The 25,418-nt window shown below is 35.1% G+C and overlaps 2 protein-coding genes across 6 annotated transcripts in view; one reads left to right on the plus strand and one right to left on the minus strand.

The window, feature by feature from the left end:
- LOC142351863 (striatin-interacting protein 1 homolog) overlaps nucleotides 1-25,418 on the minus strand; it is a 454,798-nt gene that overhangs the window by 356,943 nt on the left and 72,437 nt on the right. The window lies entirely within an intron of this gene.
- Nucleotides 22,074-24,034, plus strand: LOC142352262 (uncharacterized). Its single transcript, XM_075404748.1, has one exon. The coding sequence runs from the start codon at nucleotides 22,089-22,091 to the stop codon at nucleotides 23,733-23,735; it is 1,647 nt and encodes a 548-aa protein (XP_075260863.1). The 5' UTR covers nucleotides 22,074-22,088; the 3' UTR covers nucleotides 23,736-24,034.

A 25,418-nucleotide genomic window follows, 5' to 3' on the forward strand; every position in this document is an offset into this window, starting at 1 on the left:
AGCTTGGCTTTAATAGGGATCTCCAGCTAGTCGTCTGATAAAAGGCGAAACTTTATATTTATTTGTTTCCAGTAGATTCTTAATTTTTCTAATGACATCGTTGAGAGCACATTTTTGTGTTAGCATCGTTAAGAACACAGGAATATCAATCCATTTAGCAAAGATAGAATAGGCTTAGGGCTCAAACTAGGGGCTCCTGATATCATTCTTATAATTGATGTTACTTTTGCTTTTCTCAAAAACACTCTTCCCTTAAGATATTATTTTCAGCAGTACTTCGACTAGATCAACTTAATATCGCACATGTACGGCGGACATTTAGCTTGTTGGTCAGACCAATTTTTGGTGTAATTAATAAATGCCCGTTGATTTGTGAGTTATCTGATTGCGGTCAGAACTGTTGAATAGTAGTACTCATACTGAAATTAGTTTATCCAGGTGATTTTACTTAGTTTGTTTATCCTAAAAATTCAACTTTTCTCTTCCCTATTTCGGCTTTTCCTCGACTTCTTAGCGATAAAATTTGTGTTTATAAACAGGCTTAGCATTTAGTAGCTTGGCTTTGATAGGAATCTCTAACTAAACGTCTGATAAAAGGCGAAACTTTATATTGATTTATTTCTAGTAGATTCTTAATTTTGGTAATGACATCGTTGAGAGCACGTTTTTGTGATGGCATCGTTGAAACGCAGGAATATCAATCCATGTAGCAAAGATAGAAAAGGCGTAGGGTTCAATTTAGGGACCCCTGATATCAATCTTTTGAATGGTAATACTTTTGCTTTTCTCAAAAACACTCTTCCCATAAGATATTATTTTCAGCAATACTTGGACTAGATCAACTTAGTATCGCATATGTACGGCGCTCTTTTAGCTTGTTGGTCAGACCAATTTTTGTCTAATTAATAAATGCCCGTTGATTTGTCAGTTATCTGATCTAGGTCAGAACTGTTGGATAAAAGTACTCATTCTGAAATTAGTTTATCCAGGTGATTTTAGTTTGTTTATCTTAAAAAATCACCTGTTTTCTTCCCTATTTCGGCTTTTCCTCGACTTCTTAGCGATAAAATTTGTATTTATAAACAGGCTTAACATTTAGTAGCTTGGCTCTGATAGGAATCTCTCACTAGTCGTCTGATAAAAGGCGAAACTTTTTATTGGTTTATTTCTAATAGATTCTTAATTTTTGTAATGACTTCGTTGAGAGCACATTTTTGTGATGGCATCGTTGAAACGCAGGAATATCAATGCATGTAGCAAAGATGGAAAAGGCGTAGGGCTCAAATTAGGGAGCCCTGATATCAATCTTATGAATGATATTACTTTTGCTTTTCTCAAAAACATTATTCCCTTCAGATATTATTTTCAGCAATACTTAGACTAGATCAACTTAATATCGCACATGTACGGCGGACTTTTAGCTTGTTGGTCAGACCAATTTTTGGTGTAATCAATAAATGCCCGTTGATTTGTGAGTTATCTGATTGCGGTCAGAACTGTTGAATAGCAGCAATCATACTGAAATTAGTTTATCCAGGTGATTTTAGTTAGTTTGTTTATCTTAGAAATTCAACTGTTCTCTTCCTTATTTCGACTTTTCCTCGATTTCTCAGCGATAAAACGTGTATTCATAAATAGGCTTAACATTTAGTAGCTTGGCTTTAATAGGAATCGCCAGCTAGTCGTCTGATAAGAGGCGAAACTTTATATTGATTTTTTCCAAGAGATTCTTATTTTTTCTATTGACATCGTTGAGAGCACATTTTTGTGTTGGCATCGTTAAGAACGCAGGAATATCAATCCATTTAGCAAAGATAGAAAAGGCTTAGGGCTCAAATTAGGGACTCCTGATATAATTCCTATATTTGATATTACTTTTGCTTTTCTCAAAGACACTCTTCTCTTAAGATACTATTTTCAGCAATGCTTGGACTAGGTCAATTCAATATCGTATCTATACGGCGAACTTTTAGCTTGTTGGTCAGACAAATTTTTGGTGTAATCAATAAATGCCCGTTGATTTGTGAGTTATCTGATCGCGGTCAGAACTGTTGAATAGCAGCAATCATACTGAAATTAGTTTATCCAGGTGATTTTAGTTAGTTTGTTTATCTTAGAAATTCAACTGTTTTCTTCCTTATTTCGACTTTTCCTCGATTTCTTAGCGATAAAACGTGTATTCATAAATAGGCTTAACATTTAGTAGCTTGGCTTTAATAGGAAGCTCCAGCTAGTCGTCTGATAAAAGGCGAAACTTTATATTGATTTGTTTCTAGTAGATTCTTACTTTTTGTAATGGCATCGTTGAGAGCACATTTTGGTGATGGCATCGTTAAGAACGCAGGAATATCAATCCATGTATTAAAGATAGAAAAGGCTTAGGGCTCAAATTAGGGACTCCCGATATCAATCTTATAAATGATATTACTTTTGCTTTTCTCAAAAACACTCTTCCCTTAAGATATTATTTTCAGCAATACTTGGACTAGATCAACTTAGTATCGCATATATACGGCGCACTTTTATCTTGTTGGTCAGACCAATTTTTTGTCTAATTAATAAATGCCCGTTGATTTGTGAGTTATCTGTTCTAGGTCAGAACTGTTGGATAAAAGTACTCATTCTGAAATTAGGTCATCCAGGTGATTTTAGTTTGTTTATCTTAAAAAATCAACTGTTCTCTTCCCTATTTCGGCTTTTCCTCGACTTCTTAGCGATAAAATTGTTTTTATAAACAGGCTTAACATTTAGTAGCTTGGCTTTGATAGGAATCTCTCACTAGTCGTCTGATAAAGGCGAAACTTTTTATTGGTTTATTTCTAATAGATTCTTAATTTTTGTAATGACTTCGTTGAGAGCACATTTTTGTGATGGCATCGTTGAAACGCAGGAATATCAATGCATGTAGCAAAGATCGAAAAGGCGTAGGGCTCAAATTAGGGAGCCCTGATATCAATCTTATGAATGATATTACTTTTGCTTTTCTCAAAAACACTATTCCCTTAAGATATTATTTTCAGGAATACTTAGACTAGATCAACTTAATATCGCACATGTACGGCGGACTTTTAGCTTGTTGGTCAGACCAATTTTTGGTGTAATCAATAAATGCCCGTTGATTTGTGAGTTATCTGATCGCGGTCAGAACTGTTGAATAGCAGCAATCATACTGAAATTAGTTTATCCAGGTGATTTTAGTTAGTTTGTTTATCTTAGAAATTCAACTGTTCTCTTCCTTATTTCGACTTTTCCTCGACTTCTTAGCGATAAAACGTGTATTCATAAACCGGCTTAACATTTAATAGCTTGGCTTTAATAGGAAGCTCCAGCTAGTCGTCTGATAAAAGGCGAAACTTTATATTGATTTATTTCTAGTAGATTCTTAATTTTTGTAATGACATCGTTGAGAGCACATTTTTGTGATGGCATCGTTAAGAACGCAGGAATATCAATCCATGTAGCAAAGATAGAAGAGGCTTAGGGCTCAAATTAGGGACTCCTTATATCAATCTTATAAATGATATTACGTTTGCTTTTCTCAAAAACTCTCTTCCCTTAAGATATTATTTTCAGCAATGCTTGGACTAGATCAACTTAGTATCGCATATATACGGCGCACGTTTAGCTTGTTTGTCAGACCAATTTTTTGTCTAATTAATAAATGCCCGTTGATTTGTGAGTTATCTGATCGCGGTCAGAACTGATGAATAGTAGTACTCATACTGAAATTAGTTTATCCGGGTGATTTTAGGTTGTTTATCTTAAAAATTCAACTGTTCTCTTCCCTATTTCGGCTTTTCCTCGACTTCTTAGCGATAAAATTTGTTTTTATAAACAGGCTTAACATTTAGTAGCTTGGCTTTGATAGGAATCTCTCACTAGTCGTCTGATAAAGGCGAAACTTTTTATTGGTTTATTTCTAATAGATTCTTAATTTTTGTAATGACTTCGTTGAGAGCACATTTTTGTGATGGCATCGTTGAAACGCAGGAATATCGATGCATGTAGCAAAGATCGAAAAGGCGTAGGGCTCAAATTAGGGAGCCCTGATATCAATCTTATGAATGATATTACTTTTGCTTTTCTCAAAAACACTATTCCCTTAAGATATTATTTTCAGCAATACTTAGACTAGATCAACTTAATATCGCACATGTACGGCGGACTTTTAGCTTGTTGGTCAGACCAATATTTGGTGTAATCAATAAATGCCCGTTGATTTGTGAGTTATCTGATCGCGGTCAGAACTGTTGATTAGCAGCAATCATACTGAAATTAGTTTATCCAGGTGATTTTAGGTTGTTTATCTTAAAAATTCAACTTTTCTCTTACCTATTTCAACTTTTCTTCGACTTCTTAGCGATAAAACTTGTATTTATAAACAGGCTTAACATTTAGTAGCTTGGCTTTGATAGGAATCTCTAACTAGACGTCTGATAAAAGGCGAAACTTTATATTGATTTATTTCTAGTAGATTCTTAATTTTGGCAATGACATCGTTGAGAGCACATTTTTGTGATGGCATCGTTGAAACGCAGGAGTATCAATCAATGTAGCAAAGATAGAAAAGGCGTAGGGCTCAATTTAGGGACCCCTGATATCAAGCTTTTGAATGGTATTACTTTTGCTTTTCTCAAAAACACTCTTCACATAAGATATTATTTTCAGCAATACTTGGACTAGATCAACTTAGTATCGCATATGTACGGCGCACTTTTAGCTTGTTGGTCAGACCAATTTTTTGTGAAATTAATAAATGCCCGTTGATTTGTGAGTTATCTGGTCTAGGTCAGAACTGTTGGATAATAGTACTGTTTCTGAAATTAGTTTATCCAGTTGATTTTAGTTTGTTTATCTTAAAAATTCAACTGTTCTCTTCCCTATTTCGGCTTTTCCTCGACTTCTTAGCGATAAAATTTGTATTTATAAACAGGCAAAACTTTCAGTAGCTTGGATTTGATAGGAATCTCTCACTAGTCGTCTGATAAAAGGCGAAACTTTTTATTGGTTTATTTCTGATATATTCTTAATTTTGTAATGACTTCGTTGAGAGCACATTTTTGTGATGGCATCGTTAAAACGCAGGAATATCAATCCATGTAGCAAAGATCGAAAAGGCGTAGGGCTCAAATTAGGGGGCCCTGATATCAATCTTATGAATCATAATACTTTTGCTTTTCTCAAAAACACTATTCCCTTAAGATATTGTTTTCAGCAATACTTAGACTAAATCAATTTAATAGCGCACATGTACGGCGGACTTTTAGCTTGTTGGTCAGACCAATTTTTGGTGTAATCAATAAATGCCCGTTGGTTTGTGAGTTATCTGATTGCGGTCAGAACTGTTGAATAGCAGCAATCATTCTGAAATTATTTTATCCAGGTGATTTTAGTCACTTTGTTTTTCCTGGAAAGTCAACTGTTCTCGGTTCTCTTCCTTATTTCGGCTTTTCCTCGAATTCTTAGCGATAAAATTTGTATTTATAAACAGGCTTAACATTTAGTAGCTTGGCTTTGATAGGAATCTCTAACTAGTCGTCTGATAAAAGGCGAAACTTTATATTGGTTTGTTTCTATTAGATACCTTACTATATTTTGGAGTTTGTGGGGGAACTTGCTGAACCAAGTAGACTCCGAGGTCTGCAGTTACCCTTTGAACCTGATGGGCAATGGCTCAGCTTTCTTTTCACATGGTTTAATATTCGTCTCGCTGGGTTGTGGAGTGAATACCGATAAGCTCTTCACGCCATCTGCAATCTTGTTTAAGTATGTTGACTGATCAGGGTTCAGTTGAATTGAAAAACTGATAGAATTCTGAATCTTAGTGTTACCAATTAGTTTATTTTGTAATGACATCTTTGCGAACTCAATATCAATCCATGTAGCAAGTCAGTAAAATGTTTTTCAATGTTATATTTTTGACAGCTGAGTAAAGTTTTATATCCCCTGGACAAACTTCATTTAGAAGTTGACCGAAGGGCTTCATAGAATCCTTGATTCTTTAACAGAGCAGTCAGTAGAATTGCGAAGTTACCAGCCGTCCGTGTAGTGATTTGCTGTGAAATATTAAAATCTTCCGAGTATTTTTTTGGGATTGTTGATAGGATAGACGTCCTTCCTAATTGATTTTTTTTGACAATCCTTACGTGAGCTATTTTGTCGAAGTTGTTCTGGTTTGTCAACGCTCAACTCTGAAGGAGTAAAGAATAGATAGATACACAAAATAGAAGCTGCAATTACACCTATCGCTTGTATATGACGCTCTTAGCTAAGAGACAGTTTGATTACCAACTGATTGCTCTTTTGTTGGTATAAATTTGCCATATTTATATTGAGAAATTTGACATAAATTGAGAAGATGTAACTATATTTGTCAATTGTTCCGTGTTTTCTATAGATTTCCTATAAATTGAGAAAATGTAACTATATCTATCAATTGTTCCGTGTTTTCTATAGATTTCCATAGATTGTTGAAGATGACGAATTCTTCCTCTTCGGAATTCTACCGGCTTTTTTTTGTTTTATTTTGGATTCGTACAACTTTGATCAAGATTAAAATATTTAAACAGAAGTTAGACTGCTGTATTTTCTTTCACTGTATTCCGGTTGTTTCTATGTTGGTGGAAGAATATATTGTAATTTCTAGCGGCACGTTTTTTTGCGGTTCTTTCACCCAAGTTTTTCTAAAAGCAGAATTCTAGTGTTGCGTTACTTATCTTTTCAGCAAGTTTTAAGTTTGCTTCTTTTATAAAAATTTGATAACATCTAATGATCACCTGGTTTTAGACGTTTAAAGTTTTTGGACATCGAAGAGATACGAATTGTCATTCTTGTGAAAATTGGATTGGAATAAGAAGAGAAAACCAGGTCTTATTTTAGGATTTCCCTTTTTCAATAATATGAATTGAGTTTTTTTAGCATTTATGGTTCTTCAGTAATTTATTCATAATACTTCGGCTGTTTGGTTATTTATATGTTAGTGATCTTCAATTATGCATTTTGATCTACTTGTTGTCAACTTTGTTGGCGACATTCGAGAAATACGAATTCGTGAAAATTTGCACTCGATTGTGATTAGAGATCGGCGTCTACATTTATAGATGTGTTTGTATTTTCTATTGGGAACTACATCTTTGAGGGACCGGTGAATAGACCGGCCGAGTGTTCACTTGAATCGAATGTGAAGTCTCATCACTTAGGTTTGATCGAACAACCGCAGCGTGAAAACTCCAATGCCAAAAATGCGTATCAATAAATAAATTGAAGATTAGTGTTACGATGGTTCACCCCCTCCCCTCCCCCCTTGTTCAATTTTGCTGCTAAGCCTTGTTGTCAAGTAGAACTCTGTTGATTCAAAAAGTTCTTTCAAGTTTTGAAAAGTTTTAGATGCCTTCAATGTCTTACTGAAAGAATTTGTGCAGTTCTTATTACGGTTCTTTTTCAAACAAATTATCCTTGATTTGCTTATCCAAAGTTTTCAATTTCAATGTTGCTTTCCAAAATTCAGCCCTCTATTTATAATAATCTTTTTCTGCTCTGATTTGCCAACTTGAATCAAACTATCTGATTTGTGCTGGCTTATCGATTTTTGATATTTTTTGCTTTATTTGTTCACTGCGATTAGTTTCTCAATTCCAGACTGGCCGATCTCGCCCTTTGCCCTGAGAGTTTGCTCAGTAATGGTAGCTTTTTTTGTCAATATGTCTTCTAATTTCAGCTGACCAAGATTCTTCAGCATTCTAATTTCAGCTGACCAAGATTCTTCAGCATTCTTATCCGGCAAATTTATGTTTATTTTCATGTCGCAGGCTATGGAGTTTTGTCGGATCTATTCTGTTCCGCTCTCCAGGCTTAGTTGGTATAAAATTTTTACACCCCCAAGGCCCACTTGCTATTTCTTACATGGTAATGTGCTATATAACAACACATATTGTAATTGGTGGGCATCAATAACACCGGGGGACAGAATAGATCGGTTTTTTAAATATGAGAACAATTGTGATCCGTTTGCTTTATTGTGTTTATCCATCTACTCTGCGCCACCTATATGTTGCTTAACGCTGTTTTATTAAGCTTATATAATCTTGTCAATAATCTGTCTGTGTTCTCGACTTTTTAACTTTTTTGTGTTAAACGTTACTTTCCCGAATTGACCACCATAAACCTTTCTTGGCAACCATATCCAAGCCATATATGGAGTTTATGGTAGCTTGGCAACCATATAGATCACCATGTAAAAAATCAACATTGCTCGAAAAGCTCTTAAAAGCTTGTATGGGACCATATATGGTTTTTGGATATGGGACCTTTTCTGCTAGTGCCCCCAGCCGTATATAGTCGTTAAATTTGCACCCCCAAAATCTTTCGTGAATTGTAAGAGCGATATTTGCATTTCATTAAAACAAGAGTGTGTAGGAAGATTTAAGGCAATTTTGAAATAGTTCCCTTGAAAAATTTTAAAAAATCAAGCCTTTATTGTAGCCGATAACACCAAAAATGATCTAATACAGAAAGTTTTATTGATGCTTACGTTATATGCAACAAATTTTGGTTGAATACGTAATATTTTCAAACCATAGCTGTCCGAGCTTTTAGTAAATGCATATTGTTCATATATGTTCACGTATGCGATTACTTAGCTTTAACAATATGTTTAAACGTTTATAAATGGGGGTGCCTAAATAAGCGGGGGGGGGGGGGGGGGGCGCTAGCAGAAAAGATCCGATTATGGTTCCCAAGGAAGGTCAACCCGGGTTTACTTGTAGCTGCCCCGTGCTTATTGTATCTAAAGGCCGCACCTGTAGAATCACTTGTCCTTAACTTTGAAAGATTAGTTTCAGTTGTACTCCAATCTGTGTAATCCGCGTTGTTTGCAAGTTCTAGTGTTGTAGCTCAAATACTTGTACAGGAGCAGCTGTTTCCTTGCTTTCAGCATAAATTCACAGACTTTTTGTCTTCACATCTTATTTTTTCCCTTTTTTCTGAACCTTTCAATGCAGAGAGCCTTGTGTAATGTGGAAGAGTTTGAGTTGTATAATTCTGAAGCTTATACTGTTCACATCAACAATTCAAACTTTCTTACAAAACAAAATAATCAATACACGTGTTATTATTTATTGCTTTCTTCCAGATTTGTTTGTTTTGGCTAAATGGCTGCTACAACATTGAAGTGCACGTCTTGTGGTGAGGTAGAAAATGAGTTGTATTATTGCGAAACTTGTGATCAAATTGCAGAGTGCTCGAATGACGTCACTAAGGAGGTTTTGTGCGAGTCTTGTATCAGTCCGCATGTGAAGAAAGGTCATGACGTCAAAACTCCAATAGGTCAAGTGCCTTTGGTTTGCGTTGATCACAAGAAGCTTCAAAATCAGTATTGCATAAAATGTGACGTCACATTCTGCGGAAATTGTGCGGAGAAGCACAGTGAGCATAAGATATGAAAAATTGAAACGAGAGCAATTGAGATTAAGAAGGAAGTATTTGAAATGTTGAACAAGTTAGAAATGGACGAGAAACCACTTAGAGCTAAGAAAGAGTTGCTTTCGGAAATTGAAAACCGTCACAAAAGCGAGCAAATGGAACTGAAAGACCAGTTTGAAATTGAAATTGAGAAGCTGCGACAAATTGGACTGAAACGAATCGAAGACAATTTGAAACTCTTGGGCGACGAGAAGAAAGAACTTTCAGATGATATTGATGAGTTGTTGAATCTTCAAAAGAGGTCTAGAGATTTGCTTGCGCTGACCAGTCCTCACTTGATACATGATTTTAAAGATGTCAGAAAACTTTATGAAGAAGTGATTGAAAAATGTGAAAAGGCTCTGGCCGCAAACCAAAGCGTGAAGCCTTGCGAATTTGACAATGTGAAGGAAATACTTAATAAAATGGGAAATGATATTGACAGAGAGTTGAAAACACTCATCGGCAACTTTCGTCGTTTCGGTTCCTGCCTGCCATCGAGTGCTCCCTAAGCGATGGACGCCATAATTATGTTTTCATGACGCTAACCTGCTGCAATTCATGATCATTCTGTCATTTCTTCACCTTGCGCATCTCTCTCGTTATATATTACGCGCATATTTCTTGAAACCTTGAATCTTGTTCATGATCTACTAATCCGTTCCTGAAGGAGTATTTTTTAATGAAAATTCTTGTAACCAATTTTTGTTTTGTGTGCGTGCTGAAACTTTAATGTCTATCTACCATCTCATTGTTTGAAGTAATCTGTTTTAGTAGATTTATAATTTCACTTTGGAGAGAGTTCACTTAGAATTCGCAAAAGAAGCATCCTTATTACAATATAATCTTGTGTACGTTAGAAAATAAATCTGAGACGTTCGAGGGACTTAAGAAGACGGGGGGTACTTGATTTTATTTTTCAACGCATTTAGCGAATCGAAAGGGTGAAAAGTTAGACGCTTTTTCTAGACACTTGCGAAAAAGTCAAAAGTAAGATTTTACTCGTTTGAGAGGGCGACTAAGTAGTGAAAGCAAATTAGTCTTAGGAGGGCAGCTAAGTGGGCGAAAAGCTTGGTCAAATGCCTTTCTTTTCAAAGAGCTTGGACAAACTTGTCCATCTGTGATAATTTTCTTTTTATTTGCCTGAATAATTGCGGAGTTCTGAGTAATGTTGGTTGAAGAATTATTCTGTTGTTCATAGTGCTATTTTGTGGAGAAATTTCACATGATTTGTTTTGCAGATCTGACCATGCTTTATTGTCTGCTTCTTAGTTCATTGTCTTGCTTTATTTAGTTATTTTTAAAAGTTGTATACTCTATGTGATATGAAATAGGTTAAGCAATAATGTTAGATGTGACAAATTCGGCCGCTTTTGTTTTAATTGAATGACGTTAATTTATATAAATTAAATAATTTAACAAATCTAAATTGAATACATTATCTTACTGCTGTTTTCTTTTCTTTGACGGATTTTTTTATTTCTACCAAACATCAAGTATCTAAATCCTACAAACGACTATGAAGTGAAAGACTGCGGGGGTAAAATGAAAATTTGCAGTTGAAATTTTGTTCGTTTCTGTAATTATCTTACTGTCATTGGCGTGGTTTTTAACAGTTTCAATTGATTACCGGTAACGGAATTGTTGCTCATTTGAAAATAAGCAATCAAAAACAATCTGACTACTTTAAACATAGCATTTTTATTACATTAAAAATAGATAGCACCTTTCTTTTTTTCATAAAACACTTCAGTTTTATCCCAGAGGCAAGTAATTGCTTGAACAATATTCAGCAGGTTATTATCCGTAAAGCACTTGTGTTCTCTCTTGAAGGTCATTCTGCCGTTTTCTATTCCTTGTAACAGTTAGGTCAGTTAGACTGCACTTTCGTTCTAGCTCATCTATTTGCTTCGTTTGTTTGTCAATTGTATCTTGCATGTCCTTGATGATCCTATGCACTCCTGGTGATATTGTCAGCAAATGCGTTGGTGTGCCTTCATTGGCATTTTGTTGAATGTTTACAGCATTATCAGAAGACATCTAAAACTGTTTAATAAATTTATTACAACAATGGGGCTAAGATTGAGATGCTACTAAGTTCCAATTTTTTTGAGTTGCTTGTGTCATTAGTCTCAAGAACTGTGTCGTTTCTTTCCGAACCATTTTCTATATTTTTGAACTGTCAATTCTTTTTTCATTCGCCAGGGAATTTTCCTTTTTTTGAATGATATATTGATAAATTACGTCAACAACGGCGCTACAATTTGAGTTGTCGTTTTGATTGACACATTGCAAATTTCATCCATTCCAGATGTTTTTTATCCAAGCTATTTGTGGTCTCAATAGCCCCATTTTCATTAGTTTCAAACAGGTGCATACTTTGTATTTTGCTCTCTACCGGTTTTAACGGATGGTGAGGAATTTTTTCCTGTTCTTCTAAAGGAGGCTCAAAAGTTTTTTACCGTGAGTGAATTCTCGAAGAACACTTGAAATAGGCCTAATGTTAGGTCTCAGCTAAGTTAGGACCATAACTTTGATCTACTTTGGGTAAACGGCTGCGATTTCGTTTTTTTTGCATGCTGAATTGTTTGGATGGCAATAACGAGGCATGCGCCAAAGTATTGAATTTTTACGCGAGCTTTGAGATCTGATTATTAAAAATTGCAATGCGTTTCTGGAAGGATGAATCCTTCAGCGGGCAAAGGGGTTCCAAACGCCTGTTCTAACAGCCACCATGCCGTTTCGGATTCACCGAGCTTTTTGCCGGAGCGGACTCATGCTGTTCTATCCTGCTACCTTTAAATCTTAATGTTTACTTATCTGGATTTGTGTCTCTTTAGTTTTTGGCGGTGCGTTGGATCTGTTTTGCAGCAGTCTCTGTATCTACTTTCTTACAAGATCTTATTACAAGATTTTATTCAACTTTTCCTGTCGCCGATTTCATCTATTATGGCTTCAAAGATATCGGGAAAGTTGTGGCCATTAGTCAACCACATAAAACAGTTTTGATATTAACGTCTGTCTGCTCACTATTAAGATAGTTTCATTTTTCAAGTAAATTATTCCATATTCATCATATTGCATTTACGGTAGTTGGTCGATTTTTTTCAGCGATTTGATTTTTGACACGTGTTTAATAATTTGTATTCATCGTTCATGTGTCCTGTTCACTTCAACGGTGCTTAATTTTTTAGCAATCATAATGCTACATGTGCGGAATTAATTCAGATTTAGTATTTCATGTTACAAGTTCTAAATCTCTCCTTTGTTTATCTTTTCAATCTTATTGAGTCTTTTTGCGGCCTTGTTTTCTGTTTTCTCAGCTACTTGTTATCAAATACCATATTTTGGAAGCTTTAATATGAACTTCTTTAGTTTGTAGTGACGTCTTGAATTCGTTGTTTCAAAGTCTTTGTTTCACTGGCAACATTTTGTTGCATCATATTTTCGGTTTGGATCCCTCGTGTTGGTCTCCCGGAGCTGATTTGGAATTAACTTGAGCTTGTCTAAATTCAACTCTTCAGTTGTTTCTGCTCATTTTTTGAGATACTGTTTATTTTTGCGTCGCTCTTGCTTTATTTTTGGAATTTCTGGACGTGTTAATACAGTGCGTTCCGTCAAAGCGTTTTTAAAACAGGAAACAAATGATTTGTACTTTCGTAAAACCTACGCTAGTAAGTTCTCTCGCCACTGATATAAAACAAACACAATGTGAAAAGTAATCAAATTTGGTCCCCCGAGTTAATTTTTTTTCACAAATTGATATTTGTATCAAAGAACAAATTTTAACTGTTCGCTCTGAACATCAAACCTAGCGTTGAATTAATCAAAATGATTAGTTTTTTTGGTCTACTTTAAGATTGGAACGTGTTTGGAATGTAATACATTTGAATGCAGGTACTCCCTAGTTGCAAAAAAGGCAAAAACTAAATTTTATGGAATATCGTTTCTACATTTTCAGTTACGTTTTACTCAACCAACTGAACGTTTCTGTTATCCTGTCTACCCACTTTTGAATTGTTCTGCTCACTATTTCAGCTCTGAAAATTGCTGTTCATTGTTGTTTATTTATAATGTTTCACACTAAGTAACAGATTTGCTGAAAGAATGGCATTTATTGAATTTTTTAGTTTCCACTGCTTCTCAGGTCTAAAGTATCTCAAGATACAAAAAAATTACCGCGGACCAACATTTCAGCGGTCTGTGTATCCAGCTATAATTATTTCTAGTCAACATGTCGATTTTCAAGGGTAAAAGTAGATGATTTCTGACATGATTTCTCATGCTTGTGTTTAACCGCCTAATGCTGGTTATAAGAGAAGACACTGTACTATGTTTGCTGCAGTACCATGATCCTGAAAGTGGAAATAGTTTACTTTCCTATCTCATTGTTTATTTTGATTACTTTTGTCCGTCAAATAAAAATTCGAGGAATCTATTTTGTGATCAAGTGGTATCTCCAATAGCGAGCCATTGCTGGCGTCCTCTTGGTACTCACAACGAGAAGAGGAGTCATAGTATATGCATTTTTAAAGCTGAAGCAGGCTTGTTCACGACTTGAACTTTGACCTCAATATTTTGGAACATTTGCTTCTGTTTTTGAACATTGGACTTGAATAGTAGTTTAGTTCTCAATATATACTAATAAGGAACTTCTGATATTCTGAGGCTGAAAGTTCGTTTCGAGAAAAATTAAATTTTCTTGCTATAAAAGTCACTTCTCTCAATTCAAACTATAGAATCCCCTCAATTACATACCCCCAACCGTATGTTGTCACGCTCACTAAAATTCTGCTTTTCTATTCAAGCAAATTCTACTGTTACCTCATTTTCTCACTTAATGAAGCGAGTTTTTTATTTGTTCGCGTAACTAATTTTTTGATGACTCGTGACGTACCTCAATCTCAAATGTGACCTTCCTGGCAACAAAAACTTAGGCGTTTCGTGGCAGCGAATGAGATGGCTTTGGCTTCAAAAACGTTTTATTTGTGATTCTACGATTCAAGTTGCCCGATGGGTTTTTTTTTTGGTTCGACTTCTTTACGGATATAGAGTTTGAGCTTAGTTATTTTCATTTTGGCTGTCTCTTGCGTTCTATATATTTCACATCTACTATCTAAGTATCTAGTTTGGCTGTCTCTCGCATTTTGGTTGTCTCTGGCATTTCATATATTTCGCATCTACTCTCTATTTCTCTCTACTTGCTTACTGCTCTATTTCAAAATTAATTTTCGTATTTCTAAATTACAAATGACTTCTCTATATCTATCAGTGTCATATGGAGAAAGTCAGATAAGAGTCGATAATACGTATAGCCTTGCTCGTTGTTTCATGCGAGAAATTTCTAGTTGGTGGTTTATCAGGTGCCGTCAATGCAGAAGCTAATATAAGGCTTTTTATGTGGAAATATGACATAACCCGTCTTCCACTGTTTTATTTTGATAAATCAAACTGTTAGTAAAATATGCATCTTTGCTTAAGTTTATAGTTATATATGCGAAAGAAGTACACATAAAATGTGATTTGCTTAAATTGATGAGTTGATTACAAATTGAGGGCCTCTTGTTTCTGGACAATTTTGTTTTGAGGTCTGGTAAAAATATTACTTTAAACTACATTACTTTGTTAGGATAGTCAATGTTAGTTTCAAGACTGTGTGAGTGATATAGAACGTATGATCAGTAAATAAGACGGAAATAGCGAGTAAACAAACTGAGCACTCAAGCTGAAATTATTTTTACCTCCATTTTTTTGTTTTTTGGGAAGTTTAGAAAAGAAAAATTCTCAATTTTCGTTTTAATTTTTGGTTTTCTTCTTGCTACGGTTGACGATCTCACAGACTCAGAGGTTGTTGTTCTCTCTTGCGCCTGACGCTCCGCTGTTGGTGAAACTCCTGCTGAAATTGAACATGTCGCATCAGTGTTTTGAGTAAATAAGACGGAAATAGCGAGTAAACAAACTGAGCACTCAAGCTGAAATTATTTTTACCTCCATTTTTTTGTTTTTTGGGAAGTTTAGAAAAGAAAAATTCTCAATTTTCGTTTTAATTTTTGGTTTTCTTCTTGCTACGGTTGACGATCTCACAGACTCAGAGGTTGTTGTTCTCTCTTGCGCCTGACGCTCCGCTGTTGGTGAAACTCCTGCTGAAATTGAACATGTCGCATCAGTGTTTTGAGTTTGGAGATCGTTTGCAGTAATATTCTCCGTCACTACTAGCTCATATTTCAAAAATTTAATGATTAAATAAGACTATTTGCCCGTGTTTCGTTCTTGCACTAATTTGTAATTTTTTCGAAGAGTTCAAGAAACAAAAATGGGTTTCGAAGAGTTCAAGTTCCTTTCAATGTTTCTATAAATTGAGCGGATTTTACTTTCTTCCTGTATAATTAGAACGCTTGTTCGGGTATTGTGTGTGCAAAGCACAAACTGATCTCGATTTCGAAGGGCTCTGGTGGGTTGTGAACTAGTGGTTTGTTGATTTTAGCCTCGTGATTACTTTCTCATTCGAAAGGTTGACTGCCTTGAATTTCTATTTGCCTGGAAGTTTGCCAACTGATTTGTTCTTCATGAGTTGTTTATCTTGCGTCTGTCAGTTCATCAGTTCATTTGCTCTGATGGCTAGTGCTAGTTTAGCATGTGATTCTTGCGATGATGCTGAAAGTGAACTTTACTACTGTGAGACTTGTGCAGCGGATGAAAATGACGGAAATGATGGTTCCAATTCAAACGGAAGGAAGCTGCTGTGTGAGCCCTGTCTTGGACCTCATATTAAAAGAGGCCATCTTGTCAGGACCTCGAAAGGCCAGGAACCGTTAGTGTGTTCGAAACATCGACGGCTTCATAACCAGTATTGCAAGACATGCGATGTCACCTTCTGTGGAAATTGTCTTGGAAGTCACAGTGAGCATAAAATGGGAAGTATTGATGAAAGAGCTGTTGAGATTAAGAAGGAAGTGTTTGAACTGTTGACAAAGCTAGAGTTGGACGAGAAGCCACTGAGAGCAATGAAAGAGCGGATCATTGAGCTTCAAAAGACGCACGATTGTGAGCAGAAGCGTTTGAGAGAATTCGTTGAAAACAGGATTGAAGAACTGCGACAGGAAATGTTGAAGAAAATAGACCAAAATTTGCAGCTGATGGAAGATGAGAACAGAAAAAATGATGAAAAAATTGAGATTCTTTTGAAGCTGCAGCAGGAGTCGCGTGAACTATTATCGGCAACAAGTCCGCATCTTATTAAGAATTTTAAGCTTGCAAAAGACCAATACAAGAAGACGATCCTGGGTGCGAAAGCATTGTTAGCCAACTACTATGCTAAAAGCGCAGAAATAAATAAGGTCAATCAGTGTGTCGATAACTTTCAAACTGAGATTGTGAGAAAATTGACATCGATCTTCAGTACACGGTATTCAAAAAGTCTGCAGCATTTTGCCATAAGTGCCGAGTCTGTTTACCGCCCAACTTATCTATTTACTGTCTGTGAGGGATTGATTCTTGTCGAAGAGATGAAATTCGATCGATATACGGGAAAACGATTGTTGAATAGCGCTGTGGAGCAGTTTGATTTTGACGATCATATTCTATCCCATTGGAACATTCTAGATGTTTCTCATTACTGTTCGGTTATTCTGCTGGCTCGAAGTGGTGCTACGTATAGAATTGACGTCACAAGGGACAACACTTGTAATCTCTCCGTCATCTCCACGCCTTCATTTGACAAGGTCGTTTGCCCTTACACCGTTGAAGCATCTAATCAGATTCACTGGTGTTATTGGCTGGAAGATCGCTATGTACTGAAGTTCTCTCATAATTCATCCTTTCAAGTATTTTGTGGCTCAGTACCTGAATGGAAAACTATTGGATACTATGACCTTTTCTTAGTTTTAGAAAGGAAAGAGTTATTGGTTGTTGATCCCAATAAATGCTCGTCTGTTCAAAAGCGTGCCGATTCAACTATTGGGGAAGCCATTGATCACGTAACCTATTATAGCCAATCTGCTGTGTTTATCTGGTGTCTGAAATCAAAATCTATTTTTTTCACGAGTATGGATACCATTCTGCGCTGCCTTGATTGGAATGATCGATGTCAATGGTATGATCCCACAGCTCCAGTTGGAATCCCAAATCGCTACTGTATATTTTTACCTGCGGTATCGAAAGAGCCACAATCTTCTGAATTAAATTATGTGTTTGCATCCTTTAGGTTATAACCCATGTATCATTGTACATATTAATATGCTTACGCTGAGCCTAATATTCGAACTCGTGTTTAGAAAAGGATCATATTTTATCAAATCATGTCTAATTTTACTTTCTGATTTTATAGAATTCAATAATTTCTTATGTGAACCTGCCTCAAAAGTGAAATTAATATGACGGTATGCTTATTGTGTCGTTTAGCAAGGCTATACAAAAGTTTAAGTCTGATATGCACACCTGCTTTGCAGGAACAGAGATTCTAACGATTACAAGTATGTCTTCATTGTGATGTATTATAGAGATTGAAATAATTTTTTTTTCTCGGCAGACAGAATGGAAAATTTAATGTTATATGTCGAGGTTCTCGGAACCATTTCGGATAGTAAAGGTTCATCTTGTATTGAAACATTTTATGATTTGGTTAAAAGGAATTTATTAAACTAGATTTTAAACGGCGGGGTAATTGATGGTGGTTATAGATGGATGTTAACGACTCGTCGCAAAGAGATAAGTTATTCTGACCTCTTGCAATGATGGACGGAACTATATACTAGCCTTGCTTTTCCTGTTATTTTTCACCCCCGGGATTTTTGATCAGAAGAAGACACGAGTAGTGTCATTTGGAAGTTCGTACTGCGTAGAACATTTCCTGAAGAGGTTTTTGAATGCGTCTTGAATGGGGAAATGAGGTTTTCAAAAAAATAATTTTCCCTGGGGAATTAGGGAAAATTTAACGTAAATTAATAGTTTCTGAGTTAATTCAAAGATTTTTATTTGTTTAACTGGTAGCCGAATAAGGATGAAAAATCTGTTTTTTCTCTTATGTATCCTGTGCTCTCAAATGTTTCTTCTACTCTTCTTTGTTAATTTTTTAGCGCTACGCTATTTTTTTTTAAAAAAATGTGAAACCGGACTAGGTAATGTTTGGAAAAAAATGAAAGGTTTGTAAAAGCGGGCTGAATTGAGTTTAGATGCACTTACATGAGCATTTTTTTATCAAAAATTGTTCAGATGGCGATTCTTTTCTTAATTATTTACCATTTTTTGCTGTGTTCGAATGTTGTCTTCTAAATGGTATCCCTAGCCGAAGAAAAATATGTTGTTTATAGCTATCAATAATATGATGTTTCAAACCATAACTTTCAACAGTAATGTCTTTACACAACTTAAATTATCTGAAAACTGTTTATGAATTTTTGAGTTTGTCTTGCATTTCTTTCTATATTACTTGATAAGCCAGTCGATGCTATTTAGTAGCGTCTGGTAACCTAACAATTCATAGTTATTCTATAAAGTCGCAGTTGCCTGGTTTCCTGACTTTGACATCTTCTTTAAAAAATAATGTGAATGATATTAATTCAATGCATCGTCGATTTTTTCTGCGACTTTCAATTTGTGCTAAAAATAAACATAGAGGTTTTCGTTTTCTAGTGATGCATGATTTTATTTACTGCCAGTCTGTTGAATCGTTTGACAATGTCAGCTCATATCTTATACGAAAACAAAACACGGCAATGCCATAATTTCTTGTCTACTTCTACAGTTATACTCTTATACATTTTCCTACAGTTATAAAAATTGCTTAGTTTTCATTGGTTCTCTTCCGTTTTGGTTTTTTGTTAGTTCTGAAAGTTGTATTGTTTTTTAATTTTTAAGTTTTTTTTCACCATTGTTGTTTCTTATGGACTGCTATTTAAACAGCAGCGTTCAACAACTCAGCTTTTAATTTGGTTAGCTCGATCAGCAGACTGAGTTCTTAATAAAGTTTTCTTGGTTTTGTGAGCTTTTCTTGCAGTTTGTATTATCATATTGGGGTAGTTTCAAAATTTGGTACATTATAGATAGCAAAGGCATATCTAAAAACCAACGAACTGGTCATTATAGCAGGACATAACAAAATAAGCAAACAGCATGAATTGTTAGCGAACGAAAACAATTTCTAAAAGAAAAGACTTGATGAGCTACAACTTTGTAAGTGAATTATTATAATTTTGAAAACCATGGCGATTATTCGTTTAAATGGCAATTTAAGTTATTGAAATTCCTTGGCCATTGAAGACTTGTGAGACTAATGAAGGATTTTCTTATAATTTCGACAGTGTTTTTTTTAAAACTTTTACGGTCCCGAGATGCAATAAGTGCGTGTAATTTTGAAGTAAATGAACTTGTGCTTATTTGTGCAGCACGGTCATCTTGGAAAGTTTTTAAGTTTTTCCTTCAGGAAATTTTTTCTTGGTTTTAAAGCGTCGACTGTAGATTGTATAGAATGCTATTCTTTGTCTGTGATGTTGCTAATTTTTAGTAACCTACAATGAAATTCAATGTTTTTTCTTGTGTATATTCTAATTGACAGAAAGCAACAGCTAGCAAAGTTGTTTTTCTGTCAGTGTCGACTCTTCGAGGTCGCTCATCATAATTGATGGTGGTCTGAATGACAACCTGTTTATATTACTCGTTTTGTCAGAAAGCTTATTTGAGATGAATTCTTACTTTTGCCACATGATGTTCTACGGCTCCCTCAGAAAGTTTTCAAAATTGTCACAACTTTTTGTCAACTAATTTTTTTGTTTGACAATTTTTGTCCCGGAGGCATCGTTGAGAATCATATATCGTATCGATTCGAAGTGTATCTTAGTCTAATTTTCCAGTACGGGGACACTTCAAGAATATCTTTCATTTGGAAACATTTTCTGATCAATTTGACCTAATAATTCTGGGTCAATTTGACGTAGCGTTTGCCCATTTACTTTGCAGAATAATTTTGCGAGGAAACTTTTGCTAAAAAGTTTTGAGCCAAATCTTCTGAGATTTTAAAGCCATTTTGGCCGTTTTATTATGCTATTTCACCCACTTTTCTGTTGCTTTTGCGATTTTTATTTGAACCTTGGGAGAGAGGAAAAAGTGTCAATTTGTTTGCGACAAGAAAAATTGCGAAAGTTATGAAGATTCAATCAAATTTAGAGAACCTAAAGTAAAAATGTAGGTTTCAGGCATAGCTTGGTCATGAAACACTAGATATTCCGTTTTTAATTATTGAATAACCTTTTTTAGTTTTGTGTACTGTGGAACTTGTGGTAGTCTTGTCGAATAGGCTTAAATACTGCAAAAGGCTGAGGGAGTTATGACCCCTCTGCGAAACAGCAGAAACAAACCAATCACAGAAAGCACAATGTTTGTTGTGGCCATGCAAAGACCAAAACTTCTATGAGAAGTGATTTTCTCTACCAGACTGGTGTTTTGAATAGCCGTGAATTTTGCTGAGATTATCTTTGCTGTGCTTCTTTTTCTTACAATCTAATGGGTTTAGATTGTATCGCAGTCTTTTTATATAAATTTAGCTCATCAGTGTTGATTTTCTCCTCAAATCGAATCCCTAAACTTTAGGGCTAGAACTGTTCCAAACCGCTGTTTGTGTGATCGGCCGTGTGACAGAGAACTGTTGATCGACAGAGTTTCTATGATGTGCCTTATTCATACTGTTTCTGTTCACTAGTTGATTTTATTTCACTATTAATCTGAAAAAGTAAAACATTTCCTCTATAGATGCTTGAGAAAGATTGTTTTAATCTCTGAAGAGGCTGCCATTTTTTTTAACTTTGGACCCATAGGTTTCGGAAAAGCTTTGTTGTATTTAATAGTTTTGTCCTTATTAATAGCTCTTTCTGCTGCTCTGCCTGAGTATTAATAGTAGTAGGGGCTTATCTGCTTCGACAATAGGATGAATTTGATCCATTTAGAGTTTTCACTTTAAAGAGGATATTTTAGATACTTAGACACAATTTGTTTTTAAAAACTTTAATGCTTTTTTCAAAATTTTGGTCGATCTAATGATTGGTAAACTTCTCAAATATTTCTGAAATTTCTCTCTCTCCCTCTCTCTGACTTTCGTTCTCAATGCGTTCAAATTGTTGCGTCGTTATGGCAATATTTATGCCATTGACTCTCAGAAGCATTGAAATTTGTAGAGGTTAAATTGCTTTGTTGGTTATCTCTAATGAAAATAACTTGCAGGCTTATTTTTGCTTATTCAGCTGAGATTTTGTTCATTTTTTTTCAAAGACCAGTGGTTTTGGTCCTGTAACTAAGCTAAGGTTTTTAGTGCTACTATTTTGAACGTTGTAAACAGATGACGAAATTATCATAAAGAAAAAATTGACGAAATTATTATAAAGAAAAAATTCTTTGTGTTTTGTGTTTAACTTATGCTTTTAACTTATGCTTTTAACTTATGTTTAACTTAAATTTTTGTGTTTAACTTATGCCGACTTTCTTTCGATTTAGACGAAGCTAATGAACAATTAGAACGGCGGCTTCTGTCCGTTGTCAGGAAGAGAACTTTGCCGGGGTGGAAAATCTGTTAATAGATTTTTAGACGCTTTGTTCGAGTTTCCTTATAAATGGTCTGTTTCAGTTACAGCATGCTATAATTGATGGCAAGTGTAACTTTAGTCTGTTCGTCATGTGGTGACGCTGAGATCGAACTATACTATTGTGAGACTTGTTCCTCTGAGGTTGTTGAGGGTTCTAATTCAAATGAACAGGAACTGCTCTGCGAAGCTTGTCTCACACATCATATCAAAAGAGGTCACCAGGTTCGAAATTCGAAAGGCCAGGAACCGTTAGTTTGTTCCCAACATCGGAGACTTCATGGTGAGTATTGTCGGACTTGTGACGTCACAATTTGTCCAAAGTGTCTGGGAGAACACAGTGAACATAAAATGGGAAGTATTGACGAAAGAGCGATTGAGATTAAAAAGGAAGTTTTCGAGATGTTGACTACGTTAGAAATGGACGAGAAACCCTTGAGAGCTAAGAAAGAGAGTCTTATCGAACTTCAAAAGAGTCACGAATCTGAACAAAAGGAACTGAGAGAGGTTGTCGAAAATCAAATTGAAGAGCTGCGACAGAAAGCGTTGAAGAGACTTGACGACAATTTACAGTTATTGGAAAATGAGAAAGAGAAAAATACTCAAATTATCGAAAGTGTTTTGAAACTCCAACAAGAATCGCGAGATCTTTTATCCGCCACAAGTCCTCATCTCATTAAAGACTTCAAGAAAGCCAAGGAAAATTATGAAAGCGCAAAGGAAGCGTGTTCGAAAGCGTTAGTAACTGACTATTACGCAAAAAGTACAGAATTGGCTGAGATCACAAATATGGTCGATGATTTTGGAAACGAGTTTGTGAAAAAGTTGGAAAGCGTTTTGAGAAAGCGAAAAAGTTGGAAAGCGAAAAAGTTGGAAAGCGAAAAAGTTGGAAAGCGTTTCGGCTCGAAGATTTCCGGAAGTGTTGAGCGATTTGTCATAACTGCGTCACCTATGAATACTTTTTTGTTTACTGTCAGTGAGGGATTGATTAATGTTGGCAAACTAACAGTTAGCGGTGTTCCCGAGAAGGTGGATATACATCGCGTCGGACACGTGGAGTTTGGGGGTTATATTCAGTCCTATTACGAAGTGCACGATGAATCTACCTTATGTTCTGTTGTTTTGTTGGGTTACCATGGTTGTGCGTATAGGATGGACGTGAGAAAAGATAGCTCTTGTGATCTTTCGGAAATCTCTCCGCCTTCATATGAGCATATACTGTGTCCATATACTATGTCAAATTCTAGCCAGATGATACATTGGTGTTACTGGGATGAAAATCATAACTTGCTTAAATTTTCTCATAATGTCTCGTTTATAATTAACTGTGAGTCGTTGCCTACTTGGAAAAGGAAGATGAGAAGCGGCTGTGACCTCTGCTTCGTTTTACAAGAGAACAAACTTTTGGTAGTCGATCCAAATAGACACAGCTCTGAGCTGATTGCTATCAGTGGAATTGGACAAAAATTAGTGGAATTCGATCACGTTACGTTTTTAAACCGCAACTGTTGTGTTATTTGGTGTGCAAAATCTAAATCTATTATTTTAATAAAAATACAATCTGTCGTTGGTAGTGTTCGTGAAGTTCAAAGATGGAATGAGCCGACGGACGTAATAAGGTTCAAAAATGTCGGAACAATAAGATTTATACCTGCTTTGACTGGAAGTAATAGCTCGAATGACTTCAAATATGTGTTTGCTATAATCTAACCGTAGAATGAGATGGAATCGTCTGCATTTTCTCAGTATCTTTTCAGAATCACTCAGATCAGTTAGACTTATCTCAACGAAAAACAAGCTTGTCGCAGAAAAATGTAGCTCAAATATTTTAAACAAGAAACCATTGAAAATAATCAGTTTCTGTGCGGTGTAGATGTTGACTATTTTGCATGCTCTTTTCATCAATAAATGTTTAGTATATCTTTTGTAAAATTGAATTTGTATCAATATTATTTCCAATTAATCCTGGGTAACCATTAAGAGTACCGAATGCTACCGTAGGTTGTACATATAGGGGCTCATCACTTTTTAACTGTAAAAAAAAATAATTTACTGAATGGAATTTTGGGTCCCGAAATTTTTTCTTCTTAATACATGCTTCAAGTGAAAAATTATTCCCAAGGCTTTGCTTTGTTCGGAAGGAAACAATAATAATAATAATAAATTAGTTCTCGAGTTTATTCCATTGCTTGCATTTATAAATTTACAAACAACAAAACATAACCCGAAAGGACATCAAAAGGTCGCTAGACCTGTCAAGTGATGCCTTATAATTCTTCTCAAAGTCTACTTATTTGTTAATTCAAACCCTCTAAAATCATATTTTACCCTGGTAAGACCACTTTCCAATCAAACTTAGAAACCCCTAAGAAAATGTTTAATAAGAATGCCAATTTTACACAAAAAAATGCAGCTCGCTTCATTCCTTACCAAAAAAGGTTAACAAAAAATCTGTTATCTATAATAAATGAGTCTCTAAAACAATGTAAAAAGTTTGCTCAATCCTGTGCACTAAATGAGCATAATTTTTGAATAATACTTTCATCCAATTTAGTTGAAACATTATATAAGCGTCTTAATCTATTTATGAGTGACTTGTTTCTTTGCTTCGTTTGCAAATATTTTGTTTTGACTAGATGAGTTCTTTCATTTATTTGGATATTTTCTTCAATTAATTCCGGAAATGAGTTATTTAATAATTTGCATGGATGTTCATGGCGGAGAATTCTTGACAGTAATTTTATCAGTTCATATATGTGTAACTCTTTAACAGAAAACAACTTGTGTTTACATCGCAGTTCGTCAATGCTTTGGAATCTCTTAGCTGAAAATAACAGATTCCAAAGCATTGACGAACTGCGATGTAAACACAAGTTGTTTTCTGTTAAAGAGTTACACATATATGAACTGATAAAATTACTGTCAAGAATTCTCCGCCATGAACATCCAAGCAAATTATTAATTAACTCATTTCCGGAATTAATTGAAGAAAATATCCAAATAAATGAAAGAACTCATCTAGTCAAAACAAAATATTTGCAAAATATTTATATAATGATTTAACTAAAATGGATGAAAGTATTGTTCAAAAATTATGCTCATTTAGTGCACAGGATTTAGCAAAGTTTTTACATTGTTTTAGAGACTCATTTATTATAGATAACAGATTTTTTGTTAACCTGAACAACAAGAAGTGTACAAGAAGTGTACTGTTTATCATATAGAACGTTTTCATAGATTGAACAAATTTATTCTGAGACAAGTTAATCCATGATATAGTGAGTTAGTAAAAATATTCAGTTACCACAGGTTCTGATATTTTTGTCGAATTTATAATTTGGGAGAAAAAAGCATTAGATTGCAAGAACAGCACAAGCAATGCCAACTGTAAAG

This window comes from Convolutriloba macropyga, chromosome 13 (genome assembly GCF_964194025.1).
Source record: "Convolutriloba macropyga chromosome 13, txConMacr16.3, whole genome shotgun sequence".
Taxonomy (NCBI): Eukaryota; Metazoa; Xenacoelomorpha; order Acoela; family Convolutidae; genus Convolutriloba; species Convolutriloba macropyga.